The sequence below is a fragment of the Sturnira hondurensis genome, unplaced genomic scaffold (assembly GCF_014824575.4).
Source record: "Sturnira hondurensis isolate 20B ecotype Veracruz unplaced genomic scaffold, ASM1482457v3 Scaffold0018525, whole genome shotgun sequence".
NCBI lineage: Eukaryota > Metazoa > Chordata > Mammalia > Chiroptera > Phyllostomidae > Sturnira > Sturnira hondurensis.
Window position 1 is genome coordinate 4,603,123 of NW_028091156.1, and position 24,234 is coordinate 4,627,356.

At 42.8% G+C, this 24,234-nt stretch overlaps 1 protein-coding gene across 2 annotated transcripts in view; it reads right to left on the bottom strand.

Annotated features, from left to right (window-relative positions):
* Positions 1-24,234, bottom strand: part of DISP1 (dispatched RND transporter family member 1) — a 138,210-nt gene that overhangs the window by 69,685 nt on the left and 44,291 nt on the right. For both annotated transcript variants that reach the window (XM_037069551.1, XM_037069552.1), the window contains one exon: positions 23,486-23,551. In XM_037069551.1, the coding sequence (XP_036925446.1) occupies positions 23,486-23,534 (49 nt within the window). In that variant the 5' untranslated portion in view covers positions 23,535-23,551. The remainder of the gene's footprint in view (positions 1-23,485; positions 23,552-24,234) is intronic.

The window sequence follows — 24,234 nt, forward strand, 5'->3', positions numbered from 1 at the left end:
ATTACAATGTAGGGGGAAGTGTTTCAATTGAATTTAAACATCTCTATTCCTTCATAACAAAAAAAATGTATAATGAAAATGACTATGACTAATACTCCATAAGCCTTGGTTCGAGCATGGCTTTGGTGCCAAAGGAGACGGGCACTTGGTTACTTCGATTACAAAGCAACAACAAAATAAGCTTACGCCGTTATTTATTAAGCAGGTCACTGTATCAGAGTTCAAAGTTAGGTGGAACCACAGGATAGCACCATGGTGGCCTCTGCCTTCCAGCGATACCGAAAAAAAGACAGGCGTCACGATGCTCTCGGCAACACCCGGTGTTTGGACGTTGCTGGAAGGCTGTCACTGAAGTGCCCGGTACTATCGGAGAGGAGAGGATGAAAAAACAGAGGCGGAGAAAGGAAACTGGTAAGCTCTTTGTTCTGGTCCTAAGTGAAGGCATCTGCTTTGTTGAGAAACCCAGCAGTCTTTGCTGCCCTGGACACCACGGTCAGCGACCAGGAACTCCGTACTCCGCTTAACATCCTCAAGCCCCATTCCCTCTCGCAGTGCCCAGTCAGCGGCACAGCCCTCGGTCACAGCAAAGGAAGATCACGCGCTCCCCTTTGTCACCGCTGCGGGATATGAGGCAAGGCGCTGTTCATGCCTTCCCCTGCCAAGTGGAATGAATGCCTTAGTAACAACAGGTATCCATGCCCTGCTGGCTTCGCAAGGAGTCAAACCCAGCATCAAGGAGCAAGCTCTGAACCCCGATAATAGAAACCAGCAAAACTGTTACTAATCTCTAAAACAATCCTCAGCCTTGCAGAAGGCTAAAAGACACCTTTTAGGTGGATCAAAGAAGCACACCTTTTGGAAATAACTGCTTGTTCTAATCTGCGGTTACACCGCAACGGTGGTTACTGTGGATGCTGACGCACTGACAACCGGTACCCAACACCGTGTCCACAGTGAGCTCAGGTTTTATAAAGCCAAGAGTGCGAGAAAGATGCTCAGTCTTTGCTCCTGTGACCTTAACTCCTTTACACAAACCTTTGACGCTGTCAAAGACTCAGTTTTACAAGACCATTCAGCCTGTCTGCTCTGACGGGGACAGTACTTACAGCTGTATTCTCACGGGGATGAATAACTGCACCCTTCTCAAGAGGGCAAGTGGAGGGGCAGGTGAGCCCACAGAAAAAGGAAGAAAGAAAGACCCTGGTGTCCAGGTCATCTTGGCTCTGAGGACAAAGCCCCTTGAACTGGTCAGTAAAAAACCTTGAATCCCAATTAGTAATGAGGTACAGACCTCACCAGGCCACAAGAAAGAGTTTTTCCTGATTCCTAACTTCAAAGCGTAAAACAATATCCCATTGGCATGCTGTACTTTGAAAGGTGATTACATCTGTATACGGTGATACAGCAGGTTCTGGATTCTGGTCCCTACACTTGCAAAGTTCACCTGCAGAATTACACAAATAGCCCTACAAGAATTTTTATTTTTTTAAAAGTGCCTTCTAACAATTTAAATTCTGGTCCCTGTGATCAAGACTAATTCCAAATTAAGGAGCAAGAGAGGCAGTAACAGCCAAAGAGTGTAACGGTTCCTTTGGGTCGCCAGGCAGCAGAGTTACGTCTACACCGGCGTGGGGAAGAGAAGCGCACGTGACTGTGTTATTTATACAAGGACGTACCCATTTTTTCTTGCTTTGTTTGGAATGTTTCTTTAAGAAATGAACTATGCCCACTTTCAAGTACAAATTTGGAAACAAGTTTTCTCCACTTGGCTTGGAGTGCACCGATTATACAGAAAAAAGGGTGTTTAAATCTCAAACTTTATGAGTCATCCCCAAAATGAGTGCCAATAAAAAGTTCCTATTTTATTTGTTCGCTGAATGTTTAATGCTATTAACTTGTAACTTTTTTTTTAACACTAAACATTAAATAGTAAAAGCACAGAGAAAGAGGAAAGGGAAGCCTACAAGGCCAACATCTTATTGCTAAGCAAACAAAAGAATGTAATTAGAGTAATTCAATATTTTATGAACCAACTTTTTTTTCAAATAAAGCAATTTGGAAGTTCGTATTTTAGATAATATGAATCTAACACTAACATCCCCACTCTGTATTTACACATGTAGGCTAACATATTGGTGTATGAAAACTAATTATTTTATCCACAAAAATAAAATTGGCCCATTAATTTATTTACTTAATTCTTTAATATTTCATAAAATAATTCAGTCTTAATTTTATATTTCATTTCTAACCATTTCCTAGGTAAACCTTTTAAGAGAATACAAATGACTACCAAGAACCAAGGAGACTGGGTGAGGGCGATATTTTTCACAATGTGGAAATAAATGTATCTAATGTACTAAGTTCCGATCACTATTTTTTACTTTATTCCAAAACATTAAAGTACAGTTGACAGTGTCTTAAGTATTTTTTTAAGATTTTATTTATTTATTTTTAGAAAGAGGGAAGGGAGGAGAGAGGGAGAGAAACATCATTGTGTGGGTGCCCCTAAAGCGCCCCCTACTGGGGACCTGGCCAGCAGCACAGGCCTGTGCCCTGACTGGGAATTGAACAGGCAACCCTTTGACTCACGGGGTGGCACTCAATCCACTGAGCCACTCCGGCCAGGGCAAGTACCCTTTTTCTTTTTTTTACCAGTCCTGCTGGAAAAACACAGTCATTCAGGCCAAGAGTCCTACAGGTTGTCTCGCACCTCAAGGCCACCTCACTGCACATGGTGGCCCGGCTACATCCTTGTCCCCACTGCCTCAGACGTCAGCGCTCAGCCAGGGAAACGCATGCTGGCACCCTGCTCTTCTTCTGGTTCACATTCCTCAGTGAAACTTAAAATAACCCAATAAGTTCAACGAAAGGTTACCAGAGCTTATGAATATAGTGTGATTGGCTTTTATTTTTTCCGCTGTCTAGGAAGCCCTGAGACTACATTGAACTTAAAAGGAACAATTTGATTAATCATGAATCAACCCCCTATTCATGAACTTGAAGAAACCCCTTGTAGAAAAAGAATTCAATGTATGAGGAAGCTGAGGCCGACAGGAACAAAAGAGCAGAGGGAGCGAGAGAGGAAGTAACAGGCCAAGGATAAAAGGAGTCTGGGAAGTGGAAAACAGGCCTGGCCTCAACATGATAAATTTAAGACATGCACATCAAACAGTCGGGAGGAAGAGAGGCCAGACAGCAACCGCAGCAATCTGAGGGGCAGACAGGAAACAGAAGGCAGGGGACAAGAGTCTAACACTGGAAATCGGAAAGGCAGGAGGGAATTTAGGTGGTTTACACTGCAGTCGGACAGTGCAGTAATCTTGGTTTCTACACAACTCATTGGGAGAAAGAAATACAAATGGAGACAACTGCCACATGACACACACCTACAGAATCACTACACACGTGTGACTGGGCCCTCTTGGCCACCGCAGCTCTTGAGATTCCAACTTGGGTTTTTATTACAACCCCAAAACCTCCGTTATAATTCTGGACACGGGAACCTAGTGAAAGCACATTTATAAGCTCGAGAGAAGGGTCAGGTTCCTCGGGCCTGAGAACCGTTCCTTGCTTCTCATTGGAGCTGGCACCGACCACCTCACCCCCTCATGGAAATAATCTCTTTCACTGGTACAAGAGCTAAAAAGGCACCAGGTATCTGCACACCTCCTTTTAGGAGTTCCTTCACCTTGCCTTACAGAGTTTTATACTTGAAGCAAAGACAATTCAAGTCTCCTAGGCTCTTTGTTGCAAAGAGACCTCTGCCTCTTGGGCAATTCAAAGTGGAAACTGCCACGGGCTCAGGTTTAGGGAAGACACTCCCTGATATAATGATACCTTTATTTTATATGAACCCTAATCAGCCTTTGTTCTGTCTAGAGATCAACTAAGAGACAAAGAGAAAAACAGATTTCCACCAGAAGTTAAAGTAAGACAAGAAGCTGGAAACTTTCAAATTATGTAAAGTAATCATTGGGGGAGGGGAGGGAGATGGAGAGGGAGATGGAGAGAGAGAAAGAGAGAGGGAGGGAGGGAGAGAAGGAGAGGGGGAGAGAGAGGGAGGAAGGAGGGAAGGAAAGAAGGGAACACAACCGAGAATAGAGAATTTTACAAAAGGAAATTTCCTGAGTCAATTGCGCTTTAAAGAAATGAATATTGCTCACTTATAGAAGACAGATTACAAGAGTTTGCCAACAAAAATACTCAACTAAAAAGGATGCCATCCCATTTCTCTCAATGCAGAGACACCCCCGGCCTACCAGAGGGTCCCACAAGGTTCGAAACAATCTCTCCAATCACCCTCCTGCATGAAACCTCATCTCTGGCTGCCCTACCGTCAACATGAGTCTTGAACTTTACTACATACATGGCATTTGCTCCCACTGCTCCTATGAGATTGGCAAAAGCAGAATTTACCCATTTCTTCTAAGCACAGCTCAATTTTCTTTTTTCTCTTTAGGCTCTCTTTTTTCTCACAGAGATCATTTTCTCTTTTGATTACCAAACAACTAGTGTCTATACCACATACCGGATGTTTGCAGTATTTAAGAGCTTGTATTTTTGTAGTTGGAGTCATTAAAATTGAGGCTATTATTGAACATGTCAGTTCACACATTCTCAAAAACAAAAAATGACTCCTGTACTTCCCGGCCATATTTAATCCATTTCAGTATTACTAATTTCTCCGACATCTCCCTCTGGGGCAATGTCTGTTCTTTGAGAGTACATTTAAAAAAAATATTTATTCTGGGGAGGTAATGTAAATGGTAAGCACTCTTATTTTACATATTTAAAATTTCCTTATTTTGCTTTCATCCTGGAGTAATAGTTTAGCAGGGTATAAAATTCTATGCACTGTTCTTTTTTTCTTTTTTCCTTACCTCTCTGAAGTCACAGTACTTCACTGTCCTTTGGCATCTATGTTGCCAATGAGATATCCATTACAGGTCTCATGTCATTCCTTTAAGTAAAGTCTTCTTCCCCTGGTCATTTTAATATTTTCTCTTTATGTTTCTTCTACTGCAATGTTTCTAGATGTGAATTTACCTTTCTTTACAGCTTAGTACCTGGAGTACACTTTTGATCTGATGACTCACCTCTCCCATCAATTCTGGAAAACTTGGGATTATCCCCTCTGCTCTTTGAGCATACTGAACATATTTATTTTATAATCTTTATCAGAGAGCTGCATAGTAATGAATTTATGTTCTTCCCCCCACCTTCTTTAACACGTGCTTTGGCTCATTTTTAAATGGGAGGTATTGTTTATTTAGTTTTGACCTGGTTGTTCTTTCTTCCCCTCTCCTGCCAGTTGTTTTTGGGGTCATGAGCTCTTGTTCCCTCTCCTGGTGTGACTGTATACACCTGTCAGCACGGTAACTGTGCTGGTAACACTTTGAAACTTTCGCTCTAAGGCAATATTAGCGATATTACAAACCCAACAGAAACCTTGACTCCGTTTCTGGTCACTGGACTTATTTTTGTCCTCTTTTCTCTACTTGGTTACACAGCTTCCAATATCACTAGGGCCCAACCCGTTAGCAGAGCTCGCAAATTTTTTAGCTTCCGGTGACACTGATGGAGATCAGGCTTAGAGAGGGTTCTCCTCACTTCCTTCCACTCCACCCTCCAAACAACGAGCCTGGCTCCCTCGCCCATCCCCTGAGAAGCAGTGGAACAGGTCTCTGCTTCTGGGCAGGAGGTTGGCATTCCCGGTCCTACTTACAACTTTCTACTTCTGATCATTTAATGGTCTTTGAGATTTCTGTCTTGATTTTGAGGCTGGCTATGTCACTGTAGTTTTCTCTTTGATACTGTCATTGCCATGCAGAGATGGTGTTGAAATAAGACCTACACTGCCACGCTGCTCTTGCATCTCTTGTCTGAGCCTGAGTGTCCAGTATGGTACCTAATACAAATGGGCTTTTGATAAATACCTTTCACGAGATAAGTCCAGGTAAATGTGTTCCAAACCATGTTAGTGGGACCTTGAATCATATGGGAGATTTTAATCAAAGATTATAAAATAAATATGTTCAGTATGCTCAAAGAGCAGAGGGGATAATCCCAAATTTTCCAGAATTGATAGGAGAGGTGAGTCATCAGATCAAAAGTGTACTCCAGGTACTAAGCTGTAAAAAAAGGTAAATTCACATCTAGCAACATTGCAGTAGAAGAAACATAAAGAGAAAATATTAAAATGACCAGGGGAAGAAGACTTTACTTAAAGGAATGACACAAGACCTATAATGGATATCTCATTGGCAACATAGATGCCAAAGGACAGTGAAGTACTGTGACTTCAGAGAAGTAAGGAAAAAAAAGAACAGTGTATAGAATTTTATACCCTGCTAAACTATTACTCCAGGATGAGAGCAAGATGAAGAAATTTTAAATATGTAAAATAAGAGTGCTTACCATTTACATTACCTCCCCAGAATAACTATTTTTGTCTTATTTTAACTTCTGGTTAAATTAATTCATTTATGAGCAATCGCAGTGGCACGTGTTTTATTTGCTGGGGGGAGTGGGGTGTAAGGGGACTAAATACAATGGGAAAGATACAATAAAGCCATTTTGGTCATTATCAGCCACATAAATGAGAGTTTCCTATATAACTCATGGAGAAAGTAAAATCATTCGATTATTGATTTTAAAATAAAGAATGCTTAAGAATGTCCAAGTACCTTGGGTTTAATTTCCTCTCTGACTTATAATTTTATCCTCTAGGAGAATAAACACATCAAGTGGAAAGTACATTGTTCTCGTTCCAGCTAGGTTTGTTCCCACTGTACCAACACATTAACACTGCAGTTTATAAACAGTAAGTCTCCAGTTACTTCTCGGTAAACTAGTGAGCGTCCTTCGATCCACAAAGATGAAAGCCTGAGGTTACTCCGCTGAAGAACAAACATCTCTATTTCTGTAGATTCCACAATTAATAATTTCTGCATGGCTGTCCTCGGTCATCAAATCCTTAAATCATGCACTTACAGTTGAACGTGACTTTAGTGAGCCTCTCTTTCGTGGAATCCCTTGTCTTCCAGATATTCCCTGATGAGTCTGCCTGGAAGGCCCATTGAAACAGGGTGCTGGAGGCCTGGCTGGTGTAGCTCAGTGGATTGAGTGCGGGCCTGCGAACCAGACAATCGCGGTTCGATTACCAGTCAGGGCACATACCTGGGTGGCAGGCCAGTTCCCCACAGGAGCCAGTTCCCAGCAGGGGATGCATGAGAGGCAACCATACATTGATGTTTCTCTTCCTCTCTCCTTCCCTTCCCCTCTAAAAATAAATAAATAAAATATTGAAAAAAAAAAAAGAAACAGGGTGCTGGGTCTCTGCCCTGCCCCGCCCCCCACATTCCTCAGCAGGAGATTCTGCTTCAGCGGTTCTGGGGGGAGTCCTGGTATGTGCCCTCCTAACAAGTCCCCAGCTGATGTAGAAGCTGCTCCCGTGGTAACAGCTAACGAGACTCAGTTCAAAGTGTAAACTGCTCTGTTAGACTCCTGGTTTATCCCGACCCCTTCTCTTGGCCACACTGACAAACCTTTTCACGCTCTAGCCTTCTCAGTTTTCCGCTCCTTCCACTAAAAGGCTCTCCTCCTTACCTATTTTATCAATTCTTATGTACTCATCCATTAATTTAAGATGTATTTATGAAGCACCTGTAATATGTTAGTCACCGTATTTGGTGCTATGAAAAAGACTGAGGTCAAAACCTGCTGCAGCTAACCCACAAGTAACTCCAATTGCCCATGAATCCCCATTGACCTTAGAAATTAAATTCAACAGGCTAAAACCACTGACTGCCAAAGCTCTTGGAGCTGGTTTCCCCAGGAAAAATGGAAATATGGCCAATCTCTATATTCTCTTTCCTGGCCCTCTTATATAACTTAGTATCCATTTTAGAGAGGTCTAAAAAAAATTAAGAGTATAATCAAGATACCACTACGCATACGGTGAATACATTTGCAGGTCTGAAAAAAGTAAGTGCTAGCAATTACAAGTGGACGCTTGGTATTCTCTTTAGCTGGAAGGAAAGTGGTATATCTGAGGGCAGGAAAGAGGCCTTCTTCCATTTGGTGTTTCTGGAGTTCAACAGAACACACCTTCGGTGCTCACGAGTTAATAAACAAAGGGATGAAACTGCTCACTGCCTGCTCACATTTTCAGATACAATACTGTTACAGATAGCCTCGAGCAACACAGTTACTGATAATAACTCATTTATGCTTTTGAATTAAATATTTTTTAAACCCTCGAAGTCCTAGGAGCACATGTTAAAATGTGCTTTCACGTATGCTTAGTTAATTTTTAAATAATATTTACTCATATTCTAGGGCAAATCTGAATGAAGTCATACAAGTTCTCCAAGACTAATAACCCCATGAAATAAATGGCATTACTAATGATAAAGGAAGCTTTCACAGAGGTTCAATTAAGTCATTCTGTGACTTTATTAAAGCATGACAGAGGAACCCATGTAAGTGCAATAAAGTTTAATGGAAACTCAGTCTGGTACCGAAAAGCCTAAATTATAAATAAGAAATAATCTCACGAGAAGTCTCTATTTCCTCAGAAATTAGCCAACGTACACTTAGGATCAAACTGATGCATTCAGAGCTCGCTAGATAGCTATGACGATGCTCGATACTGTTGATACAGCCTGTGTTGAAAAATGAAGTTATTCTTTAATTAGCCATTTCTAAGCCCAAGTTAATGGTTGTTTGAAAATGAGGCTCATTACATGACTCCGTAAATGCACTCTGTAACAGCCCACGTTAGCACACAGCTGTGAAAACATATTTACCGTGACGTGGTTTTCCCCCACAGGTGTGTATTTCCATTCTGAGCATTGCTAATATGCATCTCAGACTAGCTCGATTTAGTATGAATGCTGAAGGGAAGAAATATTTCTTAAATTATTTAATTACTTGTAAAATAAAATGTTAACCCAACAGAATGCTTCATATGTCAAAATCCATCTTATTTTTGCACTTTTATGCTCCAGCTTGTTCCCCCCAAAAAACGTTTATGGTAGCTTCTTAATTCCTTTTTAAAGATATATTAATAATAGAATATTCATCTAAAAAGCCAATAAAATCAGTCTCAAAATAAGTCGTATGGCTTGCATTTACCAGCAAACATCACTTGCAGCCATGACTATATTCTATGTTTTTCTAGTAACATAGTAAAATATAGCTTAGAAAGGTAAAATATTCCAATAATATAATTGAATGATTAGAAGTCACCTTATCAGGCAAAATACAAGTCCTTGAATAGGCTAAAGAGGAATTATCTTTTAAAGTAAAATATATTAGGAAAAAAGAGTTTGAGAAATGAACTTTTAGCCTCTTCTGAATATTGAGAATAGTAACATGTTAAATGATACTGTAACAGCCCTCAAATATGTTAGAATATAACCAGCATCTATGGTACAGTTCAGAAGACATGCCTTAGTAATGACTTATGAGGGGTGGGAGGCTGATGATCGCTTGAGAATAGAGGTTTAGGAAGCTCACACAAATACATTTTCTATCTAACAAATAACTCAGACTTCAATCTGGGAGATTACCTTTTCATTTTGGAAGAATAAAACAGATTAAAAACCTCACACTGGCAGGCACTCAGATACCTTCTGTGTTTCCAGTGATTTCCAAAGATGTGTAAACCTCTGCATAAAGGACCCGAGTCTATTCTCAGCTGTTGTCAACATCTGTGAGCCTCGTCCCCCCTGACTGGGGAAGGGAACATGCAGATTAGTCTTCTGTCAAAGGGACCTGCCTGGTACGAGCACACAGAACACCAGCTTGATCTCAACGCAGACAATGAAGCACGCAGGATAATAAAAAATGCACGCAAGCACAAATTCAGTGGTTCTTCACTCCTGTGTCTCTTCCTGAGGGGCCTCCCAAACACAAGACATCAACACAGGGGAGATCCCCTCCCTGGCTTCTAAGCAAATACCTCAGAGCCTGCGAATGTATCTCATTCGTATCTCATAAGTCAGAGATTTAGAGTGGTAACACTCAGTATACTTGGAAGATGAGGTCAAATATCTTTGGTACCAAGACTTTGACTGGAATAGCATGTCTGAGAGAGACATGCTTCGACTCTGGATGTCACCTCAAAGCTTTACAGGAATAAAGATTGACTTCAGGAGCTGTAAAAGCCTCTTGGAAAGACAGCCTGGCACCTTGGTTATTTACATGGTTCACGCTGTCTTCCTAGATAAGGGACAAAGGTTGCTTTCCTGGAAGATGGCAAAGAAAGAATCTCAGGACACTTTGGGAACCTCGAGAATCTGAGGAATTCACCCAAACTTACAGGTATTGTAGGCAAAGCCTGATAAAGCCCAATGGCAACTGTGTGGCTTGGCTTCTTTGCCCTGAGAGGCAAATTAAAGCTCAATCTGGAGTTCCTTATGAGATTCCTGCAAACCAGATTTCAAAGAGCCTATACGACCAAATGCTGTTCTCATCATGTTTATGCAAATAGTAAGGCCAAAATGAAACTGGACTTAATGCAGTAAATATATGGTTTTGATTTGACTCTTCGAGAAAAATGAGGGTGATTTTAGGGAAAAAATTATGTGTCAATAGAATCTATAATACACAGTTGTGGACATTAGACTGTAGTCCAGTTAACTGTCTTCCAAGTTTTATTTTCCACCTATACACTGGATCCTGAATGTGTTATCACCAGAGATGTTACTTGTTAGTTGGGGCAAACAGCACCCAAAACCTGGGCCAGCCAGCCCAGGGGCCTCCCAGTAGCCTTGCCTGGATATTCCCTTTATTGGACCATTTGTCGTGGTTCTTGTTATTCTAGCCTTTGCCCCAATAATATGAACATTTGTAGCACAATTTCCACCAGGTTAGAAGCCCTTGTACTCTGGGAGCACCACTCCTTATGGACTCTAGACACCACACCACCTCCTGCCACCCCCAGGCTTCATCGTCCCTCCGACAGACAGCAGGAAGCAGCCACAGAAGAGATTGATCCTACACCCCTTTCCCTTAAAGAGTTCAGAGCCAAGAACCCTTGAGAGGTGAATGAAATAGTAGGCAATTGGCCGGACATGAGCAGAATAGGAACATTAAGCCAAGTATGGAAGGTCACCAGGGCGGAAAGCCCTGAGTGCCTAGTGACAGGCAAAACTGGGAGGACAAGTATTGAAGGTGGGACCTCACTCCCAGGGGGACCTTTTCCTCCCCTAGCAGATCCCTGGTCATGTGGTTCAGAGCCTCCCCTGACCTGTCTTCCCCTGCACATTGCTAGTCACGTGGTAGACCCCCCGAGAGGAGGAGCAAGGGGGCTGGAGAATAACTTCCTAACAGTCCCATACAAGCCCTTGCACGACCACTCCCTTTAGCTTTAAGCCAGAGAAATAACATCGAGGCCTCAGCTGTGTTTCAGCTCCCGGCCCAGAGAAGCAACAAGGCCAGGTGAGGTGACACCATGGCGGACATCAAGACCGGCTACAAGGACAAATGACCCCCTGCCCTGGCACTGACCCATCAGAAGAGACCATGGCCCTGAAAGGACACACGTGGAAAGCTGATGCATATTCTATTGAGATCCTCTGCTAAGACCTCTTCTGAAATTCCCGCCTTTAAAAATCCATAAGGCAAGGAACCCAGAGGGCACTCTTTCCCTCCCTTCAGCACACCCACTTTCCTCTGTCTCCTTCCCCGGGCCCATTTTCTCGGCTTTCTCCAGAGCTTGCGGAGCCCTCCTCTTGCCCCTGTAACTCTATTCCCGGGTCCATGCAACCAGGACTCAATTGTTTCCACCTCTGTGACTTGACGAATAAACTTTCTCCTTCGGAAAAAAATACACAATATCTCTTTTATCTTCTACTTTTTTCCTTCCAATTTTAGCTTAAAAAATCTACATTACACCTAAAATTTCTACACAGCGATCACAAAGACAGCTTAAACCACAGAGGCTCTTTGAAAGCAGCTGGTAGAGCTTTCGGTTTTCTCAGTTTCCTAAACAGAAAAACACAACTTAAGCACTTTGTTATCTCGAAACGCGTGTTCCAAATTATTCCCATCATTGTATTGGTAGATACATCTAAATACACAACTTTACATTTTAATATTTACTTTTTACAGGGAATGCTTACTTATACATAGCAAAGTATTTACCCATTTCTTTGCTCATATTGATTCTTGCATCTCACACTTTGCATCTAGGGTTCAATTTTCTTGTAGCTGAAACACATCCTTTTGTAGTTCTTTCTGCAAAAATTTATGAACAATACACATCTTCAGTCCCTGCAGGTCCCCAAATGCCTGCTTTTCACTCTTACTCATCATTTATTCCTTCAGATATCATTCCACAGCCTTCTGGCATGTGTTAAAAAGTGTGCTGTCAGACTGACTTCATTCTTGAGAGGAAACCTACTTTTGTCTCTAGTCACTTTCGTTAATACTTTCTATTTATCTTTTATTTTTTTTTAAAGATTTTATTTATTTATCTTTAGAGGGGAACGGAAGGAGAGGAGAGGAGAGAAATATCAATGTACGGTTGCTTCTCGTGAGTCCCCTGCTGGGAACTGGCCTGCAACCCAGGCATGTACCCTGACTGGGAATCGAACCGCGATCGTGTGGTTCTCAGGCCCACGCTCACTCCACTGAGCTATACCAGCCTATACCAGGGCCTCTATTTTTCTTTTAAATGACTACCCCATACCTTCCCCTGGCTCTTCAAACCTCTGACACACACTTCTCCACCCTCACGCTGGGCTGATGCCCTGGCTATCTGTCCCACGGAGAAACACACAAGCAATCGGAACCGAACTTCCACTCGGGCCACCATCACGGCTCCTCATCCACCAGCAGCTGTACCTGGATTAGTTCCCGCCATCGGACCTGTTTCTGAAAGTCCACGGTTCTCACTTCTGCTTCTAAGGCTCACCTCTTCGCTTGCGTCTTAGACTCCGTTCCCTCCCACCTACCGAGGAACACTGTCAAACAATTCGCAACTTCTCATAAAAATCTCCCCCTTAAGTGGATCTTTCCCATCAGTTTACAGATATGCTCTTATTTTCCCATTTGCAAAATAACAACAGAACAAAAACGAACATAAACTCTGTCCTGGCCCTACACCTCCCCTGCACCACTGCCCAGATTTCCAGACATGCCCCTCAGTTTAGCTCTCGGGCATCACTCTGTTCGTGTAATATTCGTTGAGATCATAGTTTACGGTGAGATCACAGGTAACTTAATTGGGATCACACTGCAATGGACTGAGATCATGTGTCACTACTTCCATGGTGACTTATTTTATTTTTTCAGGTGAGCTATTATTATTCTGCCTTAAAAGTATGCTCTGGAAAGAACCAGGATGTCTTTTGGTAGATAAATGGATAAATAAACTGTGGTACATGCAGACCATGTAATATTACTCAGCACTCATAGGAAAAGAGCCGTCAGGCCATGGAAAGACAGAGAGGAACTTTAACGGCATATTCCTGAGTGAAAGAAGCCAGCCTGAAAAGGCTACGTACCACGCAGTTCCCACTACATGACACTTCGGAAAAGGCAAAACTCTGAAGACAGTAAAACAACCAGTGCTTGGTGGGAGTCATGGGGGTGGGGCAGGATGAGCAGACGGAGCCCAGAGAATCTTCCGGGCAGTGAAAATGCTCTGTGAGAAGCTGCGATGATGGATGTGTGTTATCACACATTTGCCCACGCCCACAGAACGGATGGCAGGGAGAGTGAGCCCTGATGAAGACTACAGGCTCTGGGTGATGGAAATGGGTCGATGCAGGCTCACCATTCCTAGCAAATGCCCCACTCTGGGGTGGAGGGGCGCTGATAATGGGGGAGGCTGTGCATGTGTGGAGTGTCAGGGCATATAGGAAATCTCTGTACCCTTTCAATTTTGCTGGAAACTTAAGGCTACTCTAAAAAATAAAGTTGCATTTTTAAAAAAAGATGTTCTGGGTTATTTTGGTTGTTGCTGCTTTAACTTAAAGCCTAACGACAGCCAAGTGCCAGCCTCTCAAACTATCCAGTTACATAGTATCCAGTTGGCAAATTTGCTGAGGGACACTACTTCCATATTCTGATGAATTCATCACTGAACCGTGTCTCCAACAGAAGAAGGACACAGAAGCGCCGAGAATCCACACAGGAAGCGTGCAGACGTCAAAGTGGGCCTAGCACTCGCCAACTGCATTTTCTTTTTTAGGGATCTCATCTGCGGACATGGGCGATCCAAACTAACTGAACCACGTGCTGGTGTACATGGGACGTAAATAACGGTTCGCGCACGTCACCTCATTTAATGCTCATTCGTACACCAAGAGGCAAGTGCTGTGATCACTGTCATTTTATCAATGAGAGAATGAAGGCTGACGAAGGTGGTCCCGCGTTACACCGCCAGGAGACCGCCAAACTGACATTCAAACCTAAGCAGTCTCAGTCCAGATCCCCAAACTCTCCACTGCCGTGCGCCCAGTCTCAATACTACGGATTAATGCCCATGAAAAACAAAGTTACTCGGAAACCTGTTGGGATTTTAAGAACTAAACTACCTGAATATTACTTGCTTTAATTAACCTTACTAATTTGCTTAATTAATTATATATCACATAACATTATACCTTTTATTAAACTTAACAGTAAAGTCATTTGAACTCAAAGTCTGAAACCTTTAGGGAGATGTTAAAAACAATTGTTTTATTTGTAAAACTGTACTAAGGCAACAGACAGCTCTGTGTAGTACTACTTAACGTTATAGCTCCTCTTGCTCTAGTTAAATTATCTCATTCCTTTAAACCAAATACTGTAAAATAAAATAAGGGCCTCACCCTTTGAGATGGAGATGCATAATTACAACAAAGATTTCACTCTGAATACTGGAGCCCATAGGATTTGGTGACCATATTATTTCATGACTCCATTTCACTATCTTGGAAACTGCAAGTGATAATTCATCCCCTAAGACATGTTCTAACTTTCTCGGGCAGACACTACAAGCAAACAATGTTTCAAACTGTTGCAAACATCCTCTTAGCATTAGAATCTCAGACTCAGTTTTCTTGACTTCCCTGCTAAAATCAACAGGCTGAAAATTTCAGGAGACAGCACACTGACACAGTAAGACCGTATTTTTTTTTAAGACACAATTTCTGTGAACTTTGGTTTTCTCAAGGCCTTGCTGCAGAAATCAACTATAAAAAGTAAAGGACTATATTCACATAAAGTGTTACTTCAAAGGGAAGCTGCTTAAAAAAGGTGTTTACAATTTATTTTCTCAAAAGATATTCAAGTCTTTTCTCTAGAAACATTAAAGATTAGATATCACAAAAGTTAAACTAACCCCATGTCAGTCGTGTGCTCAGATAAACTAGACCAGGGTCCAAACACTTAACTTTATCATTTAATTCAAATTAGTTCCAAAGCTGAGCTCAGAGATGGAAGGGAATGGAAGTAACGTAATATAAACCCCTAATGCACCCAAACACATTACCTATTAAAAATGGAAATAATACCACCACCATGAAAAATGGTTTAAACAATTAGGCCTCTCCTTAACTGAAATAATTATTCTTGTTCTTATTAAACTGAAAATTTAGTAAGAGGGTTTCAAGAGGTATGACTTATGTGAGGATTTTCCATTTGTTTTTCCACTGAATCACGCTCACGCTTTAAACAACACTCTATGCCACGTGAAAACAAAGTTGATACTTCAATGACTGTGCTCCCTTCTCCAGCAGCCTGCTTGCTCTATGACCTCAGTCTTTCAAAAAATACTTCTCCCGACCCCCTCTGAAGAAGACATTCTGATAATACATCAGCTTAAACTTTTATAATACATCAGCTCATGCAGACTTTTCCACTCAAAACAACGTTTATGTCCCTACAGTTAAACTTCTTGCATCTATTCTAAGCTATAATTCCCGAGAAAGGGACCAGAACTTCACAAATAAGAGGACTTAACCACAAAGCTTATGTTTTTTTCTCAAAGAACGCGGCCAGTGAAAGTCAGGTGGCAGTAACCCACCTGCGACACCTCAAGACACAAAGCAGAAGCAAAGAGTGACAGGAAAAACACACTACTAACTCTGAAGATTTAAGACTTACATGCAAGAAGATATAGTCGTATGATTCCAATTACACGTGGAGCAGTTTTTGGAAGAAAAGCCAAAATGAACACTCTCAAGTTTTTAAGGCGTGTGTAGGTTAAATAAGGCACCAAGTGCCTCAGCCTCTGAAAATACAGAAAAGTAAATATAATAAAGCTGGTACGTATGTGAAAAATATAAATCACTCAAATGAAAAGTGAAAGCTGTGGATGTTAAGCAATGCTTCCCTGAGGGAATGGGCCCTGCCTCATTATTTCTGGATTCAACCAGACTATTAAGTGCAAAATTAAATCATTCATGACAGGTTCGCTGAACTGCCTCCTATAAAGCTTAATAAAGCGTCTTAGAAATACCGGACAACGCCCCATAAATTAACTGGAAAATGTTTTTAAAGAAACAGACAAAACTAGATGCTAACCGTATTTTAATTATGTTTTTAAAAATTCCATCATGTTCTTATTTCTAAACTTTATTTAAGTATAATTTTCACACGATACAATGGACAGATTTTCAACACACAATTCGATGACTGTTGACAAATGGGTGGGTACATTATGTATTAAATAATACCTAACGTTTATGCTTTTAAATAATGAGTGACAATAATTATAAATACAGTGAACAACTTTTGCATAACGAGGGCCACACTAAAAGTCTCAGAGGTTTTCTGTAACGTAAGCTATTTAATAATAAAGGCAGGGCTATTTTTATCAACCAAAACACTGTGACAAAAACTACACATTACGATTTCAGTAACATGTAAAAATGATCTGTCCCTGATATAGACATCTTATGATAGAAAACATTAAATGAACATTAACATAAATGTACAGTAAAAATCACGGGGCCACCGAAAGATGATGCTGCCAATATTTGCTGTCTAAAAGCGCCCATTTTTAAATGAAATGTTAAGACACACGAAATAGTAAGCGTCTTCCAGCGCTCCAGGTCCGTGACAAGCATTCCAGGATAAAACAAATGGGCTGCGTTACGGATGGTACGATCGGCAGGTCGGACATTTGGGTCCCCTTTGCTTCATTTAAGCTCATCTCCTCTTTTACCAAGACGATGACTTGCTTGCCTGATTTTGGTTTTGCTATTAAAGTCAGTATTACGCTGTGAGTTCAGATTCCGCGGATCAGCCTGTGATTTCAGGTGGGAGTGCTCCACACCCACGCCCACACCTTCTCTGGGCACTGCTCCCCTCAAAGTGTGCAAAAATAAGCGTGGCCTATAGCAAACGTGTGAAACCGTGAGTGACCTTTATTGGGCGGCATTTGAATAATGTAACATGTGGATCCCCCCCAGTGAGGTCAAGCACATTACACAGGATCCACGTCTAAGTCCCCAATTTAAGAATTTGTTTTGCTGTCAAAACTTGTTATTTCTTGAAACACCACTTACTGGCACCATACAAAGTACACTATGTGAATAACCTTATTAACACTTCCTTTTTGCACGAGTGAATCGCTAGTAGCTGCAGAGAGGGCTAAGGAATACACGCTCACAGGGCAACAGCCACCAGCACGCCTGGCCGTGAACCCTTCTCCCTGACATGCTCACATCGAGGTTTCCAGAAATCTCCATCATAACCTGCGACTCAGGTCAGCGTTCCCTGCCTCGGACCTGGGCTGGATGTCAGCGGGTTCCTGGGTCGCTAAACTTTAATTCACTGTCCCTGTTTTCCTGCCTTTAGTCATCATTTGGGATCTGGAGAAAGGACACAAATCCCACAGGGAAACACTTCTCGTGGGCGTCTTTATCTCCCCACCCCCCGCCTCCACCCCCACGGACTCCTCTCTGCTAACAAAAGAGCTCACACCGCACAGCTCTCGCTATGGCTGATCCCCAGGTGATTTCAGTCAAGACACACAACTTTCCATTACTTCCTTCCGGTTTCTGCTCTGAAACAGCGAAATGGAAACGGCTTGAAGAGAGTTTCTTTCAAGACTTTCAAAGATGAAAACTGTCTTCCTTTGAATGTCCCACATTGCTGAAGCAATAGGAGCAATGTTAACGCATTTTTAAAAACTCTTTTGACCCATTAACCGCTGTCTTCAATATGATGGGCATTTCCCTTTTTCTATGTTTCTCGTAGCCTTGGCTCCAAGCATCTCCATTGCACATAGTTATAATACACGGCTGTGCCTGGGAGAAGAACAGTCACGTGGGGCCAAGGATAAACCTAGGACAAGTTTACACTGGGAAGCAAAACGGCATCACAAACAAGACAATATCCCAAGTGCCACTGTTTGCTCCTTAAAGCAGAAAAGCAGGTCTGAAGGAGCTCCCGAGAAACTACAGAGAAGCTCTCATTTGGGGAAAACAGATTGCCTATCATGGTCCATCAGGCCACCAGACAAGACATAAGACATGCAAGGTAACCGGACACCAACAAAACCCTAGTGGTCAAGGGCTTACACATCAATTGATTTAATACCAGCTTACTTAGCTTTTAAGGGCATTTTCTTCCCTCATTCTTAACGTAAAAATTCTTGACTTTCAGAAAAAATCCCAACACACTTTCCCAAAATATACCCTAATCAGAAACACAAAACCTACACTACTCAAAGCATAAAATACATTAAAAAAAAATCAGATTCTCAGAAAAAAGTACTTAATTGTTGCAAGTTAAAAACAACTAAATACGCTAAGAAACCTTTTAAAAGTCTTTCAAATAGGAAAAACACCACAGATAACTGAACATTACCAGTTAGAAAAACTAATTAAAAAGAGAAAGCTTCAGGTTTTCCTTGTTCTGACAGAAGGGAGCACTGATGATGTTCAGGAAGGTTCCGGCGCTCGCCCCCGTCTGAGGGAGAAACAAGGGTGATTCGAACTTGTTCCGGTTTGCCTGTTGCCCCCACTACACAGCAACTTTTATCCTGCCATCAGAACACATTCTGGTAAAGACACTGAAAACTCAGATTTAAAGACGACTCTCTCGTTATGCTGGACATTGGAATGCTATCATTTTCATACTGCCCCACCCACAGCATGGCCACCTCCAGAACAAAGATTTACCGAAAGCAGAACTCTTTTCGTTCAATAAGAATACCACTGAGCCCTGGCTGGTGTGGCTCAGTGGATTGAGCACCAGCCTGCAAACCAAAGGTTCCTGGGTTCAATTCCCAGTCAGGGCACATGCCTGGGTTGCAGGCCAGGTCCCCAGTAGGGGGTGCGAGAGAGGCAACCACACACGGATGTTTCTCTTCTCTCTTTTTCCTTCCATTCCCTTCTCTCTAAACATAAATAAATGAAATATTCTTTAAAAATACCACTGAAAAATTTACTTTAAAAAATTCTTTACTTCCTAAGATTGGCTTGTCCAATACCCACAATAGTTTGAAGGTCTTTTCTGTTTGTTCAATATATATAATGTGTATGTGTATATGTGTGTGTGTGTGTGTGTATAAATATAAATTTGCTCCCTCTCATTCAGGGCCAGGGAGTGGCCAGCCTCTGTCTCACTTGGGATGCTTCTTATGAGTGACCCGTATGTCTAAAATCAAAAGCTCCCAGAGGGCCTTAGTCCCCACTGCACGCCATCACTTAAAAGTGAATGGTGGAAACCCACAGAGGCCTTGCTGGGGCTGTTGTGAGACTGTAAAGCTACCGCCTCCTAGAAATGGTCTTCAATGGAGCGACTCGTATGAAATGCCAACCTGCTCCTAACATTCCGGTAGATCCACCTTGCACATCCACCCAAAGTGGCGAACTTCTTAAAGTTCCACGGTCATTACTTCAGGGATTGGTAGCCAAGGACCCCCGAGTCCCAATCTGCAGCCATGATTAGGAACCTAGATCAGTGACTGACACAATCCAGTGAGGATGGGTCGGCCGGTGCTCTGCTGTTATGACCTCTAACCTCACTCCGACCTGCTCAGGTGGGGCAGACTCTCTCTTTCTGCTCCTAACGATACTGTTATCTTGAATATGACAATACTAAAAACAAAACTAATGTGATATTTATAAATAATAAAGCAAAGAAAGCCATCAACAAGATGAAAAGGCAACCTCCTATGTGTAAATTATGTATCTGAGAAGGGGCTAATATCCAAAGCATATAAAGAAATCATGCAACTCAAGAGCAAACACGCAAAAAAGTCTGATTAAAAATGGGCAGAGCATCTGATTTTTCCAAAGACACACAGACGTTTGCATGGAATGCAAACCCAAACCACAGTGAGACACCACCTCACGTCTGTCAGAATGACGTTCATCAATAAGACTAGAAATAACAAGTGTTGGTGAGGATGGGGAGAAAAGGGGACGCTTTGGGACTACGCATGGGGATGTCAACTGTGCGGCCCCTATGGAAAATATTATGGAGGTTCCTCAAAACACGGATCACTGAACTACCCTCTGACCCAGAAACGGCACTTCTGGGCATTTATGCAAAGAAAACGAGAATGCTAACTACAAAAGATGCTCGCATCCCCATGTTGGCTGCAGCGTGGTTTACAAGGGTCAGTTACAGAAACAACCTAGATGTCCACCAAGGGTTAAATGGATAAAGAAAGTGTGGTAGGTGTGTGTACACACACACACACTCATACAACGGAACGCTATTCAGCCCTAAAAAAGAACAGAATCTTATCTTTTGGGAAGGCAGGGATGGACCCTGAAGGCATTACAGTAAGCGAAGTCAGTCAGACAGAGAAAGACAAATACCCTGTGATCTCTCCTGTGTGTGAATCTAAAAAGCTAAATAAATTAACCAAGCTAATAGATACAGAAAACAGATCTGTGGTTGCCGGAGGCCGGGGATGTGATGTGAGAGATTTGGGGGCTTAGTTTAAAAAAATTCAGTGAATAAATAAAACAAGGTTAAAATTTAAAACAATATTTATAAATAATGACCCAGTGCAGGAACCTGCTATGCATGAAACCGACGACGAACTTTATGGCAATCTATGAATTTAAGAGTAATGGGATGAGAAGACACCCTGACAGGTTTCTTTAATGCTTAACTGCCCAAGAAGCGTCCAGATGCTCTGGCTGGGACCGGAGTCACAGCCAATCCAAAAGCCGACGAGCAGCCAGGAAAATACGGGCTCGGAGTCCAGGTATTCAGGCAAATATTTCAGAAATGTGCCTGTCCTAACAAGCAACACTTTAAGGGGGATGGGGCTAACACACACCAGCTTTCTACGTCCAGATCCCCATTAACCTGACGTCTCGGAAGAAACCCGATAACGTGCTGTCCCTGAAACCGATCCTTTAGCCTCTTGACTCTTTGCTCCCCACTCCAAATCCTCTATAGCTGGCTTTTAAAAATACCTCAAGCACACACTTTGTGTTTTGGACCGTTGAGCATGTAGCAATGAGCTGGCCCTCCCCAGAAATGTCTGCATTAAACATGCGCAAAGAATTCAGAGAGACGCATTCCATTGACCTCTACACTCCCATAAGGAACCATTTTTGAACAGCTAATCCTCTGCCTTTAGGTAAAACCAGATTAACTCCAACTGATCTCTCTGGAAACTCTCTCTTCAGTAATGCTTCAAATCACTGGGAGCTATTTTCAAGTCCCTTTTGGCAAAGGACTTTTCTTTCGAGGCTTCCTAGGTCAAATGATTGGCCCTAGGTACGCGGAGGCTGCCTTGAGTCCCTGCTTCAAAGGCATCGCAGCCTAAGATGCTCTCTCAAAGCAGTTCTGACATCAAAGTCCATGCCAGCTCCCCATACCTTTGGAAGTGACAGGGTTAGTCTCTGCGAGTGAGGAACTTCAAAGGGCTGGCCCCGGGCCAGCCACCGCGGGACTCAGTTATCTCCTGCACTCAGTTAATCCCCCCAAGAAAGAAGAAACGCAGGCATCATCCTCCAGAGCCATCGAAACTTCTGCTCGGTCTCTGGAGCTTTGTCTGCAGATGAGTTTGGGCGCTCTGCTGCCTTTTCCAGTGTCATTTTAACGCACAGGGCAGGCGCTGGGTAAACATTTCTGATGCACGAACACCCGAATCCACGGCAGACGGTCAGGTGTGGGGGGCTGCTCCTGGCCGGGCGCGCCACCTAATAAACGTCAGACTATAGCTCCGTTTCCGCTTTCCTCCGACCCCTGCGTACCTCCAATTCAGATTCCCCACGGCCTTGCGCTTTGTCTTCAGCATCAGAAAAACGCAGCGGAGAGACCGAAAAGGGATCTGGGAAGCAGCCCCCTGGTCCAAGTTGGAGAGGTAGCTCTGAAAGGCCTGCTGTTAACACTGGCCCTCAGTGATTTTTTGGGAAAAAAAGCCATCTTTTCTGTGGCCAACAGCAATGGGTGGAGTCAGAGCTTTTTTGGTTCCGCCCTCCAGGCCAAAGTAGTCCTCACCCCCATTTTGGAATGTGAATTAAAGAAATGTCTTTCTATACCAAGAAACCAGGTAAATTCAAGCACACACAAAGTAGACATTATAAAAGACACATGAAATAAATAATGTTTGAAAGTAAGTATTCCATTGATGTATTAATGGTTTAAAAATTAGTTCACTAAAACTATTAACTACTAATATATTAATAGAGTGAGAATGGTGTTATTATACATGCTTTTTTTCTAGATTTTGATCTAACCCTTTGGGATAAAGTGGTCTGCAAGTCCGGGTCTCCTTTCAGTTCACTTAGGCACTTAGTGTTGGGGTAGAAACTCTCACAGATAATACGTAGAATGCAAACGAAAGGAGTCATCTTTGCATTATTATGACACTTGTTTTTTTATTTCACCCGTTAGTTGTTAAAGGTTTGTCTTCTCGTACGAAGTGCTCATTTAAAATGTCCAACTGCTATAAAGGGGTGACGTCAGCAGCTAGTAACTCAAGGTACCAACTACACACAGAGCGAAATTAGTTACCGATGACAGGCTCATATCTAAGGGGCTGAAACAGTGGGATTCCAGGCCAGAAAGCAAGATTCCAAAATCAGGGCGATAAGCCCTTGTTACTCAGGTGAGACCCACAGCCAGCCGCACCTGCCGGGAGCTTGTTAGAAACGCAGGTTCTCGGGCCTCGCTCCAGCCCTACTGGCTGGGAATCTGCTTTTGAATAAGACCCCCTCCCAGCACCGATGGTGTGTATACACATCTTAACCTCTTGTGGTGTACATCAATGTGACAAATGGTGGTATTTTTTGCAAACCCACTGTGAGCCCCTGAAACGAGAACTTCTCAAACGCACGAACCGAGTGAGGAAAGAACACAGTGCCTCTGTACACAGCGGCCACACAAAGACCAGTGGCCACATGGCCAGCTGGAAGAATAAAAACAGCCATCCCTGGGGGTCACTTCGGGTTGCCACGGAGGCAAACTCTGCATGTACACCTGCATATCCCCACGACAACCCTTAGAGGTAGAAGTCCGCAGGTCCGCGAGGGAAAGTGACTTACCCAACATCACATACCTGATTCGAAGAAACCGGATTTAAATTCAGGTCCGAATCCAACGCCCATGAGCTAGGCCAGTGGTTCTGAAAAGTGGGTGAACATCAGAATCATCGGGAGAACTTTAAAAAAACGGATTCCCACTTCTCCGAAGATCCCTTTTTGCACTGTTCTGACTCTTAGAATCGCACGCACTCACAACAAACAAGCAAACAAAGCCCCACACTGAATAAAAACAGTAACAAATGATGCTGACTGATGCTTATAAGCTGATGCTTATAAATGACATAAGCATGCTGATCGGGGTGGGGAAGGATAGAACTAACCCTAACAAACGTGGGAAGGCAGTGCTTTGATGGAAAACTATGAGGCTAAAGGCAGAAACAGCACGCAAATATCAAATCTGGATTGGTCAATCTGCTTGTCACAGGGGCGCAGGCCAGCAAGCCCGAGACTACTTCACGTCGCCGTTTCTCACCCTTGGCACCGCGGGCATCTGGGACCATGGAACTCTTCTTTTTGGGGGCAAATGCCCTGGGTATGGCAGGACATTCAGGACACCTCCAGCCTCTGCTCACTAGGTGCCATGGGCCCCCTGCCCACCTGAGCTGTGACAATAGCAAGGTCTCCAGACATCGCAAAAAAAAAAATGTCCCCTGGGAGACAAAACGGCCTCCAGTTCGAACCATTGCTTTCTATGTCTGTGAGACGTGAACAAACAGGGAAATACATTCTAACGCCAGCCCGGTTCTTTCTCTCGGGCTGGAGA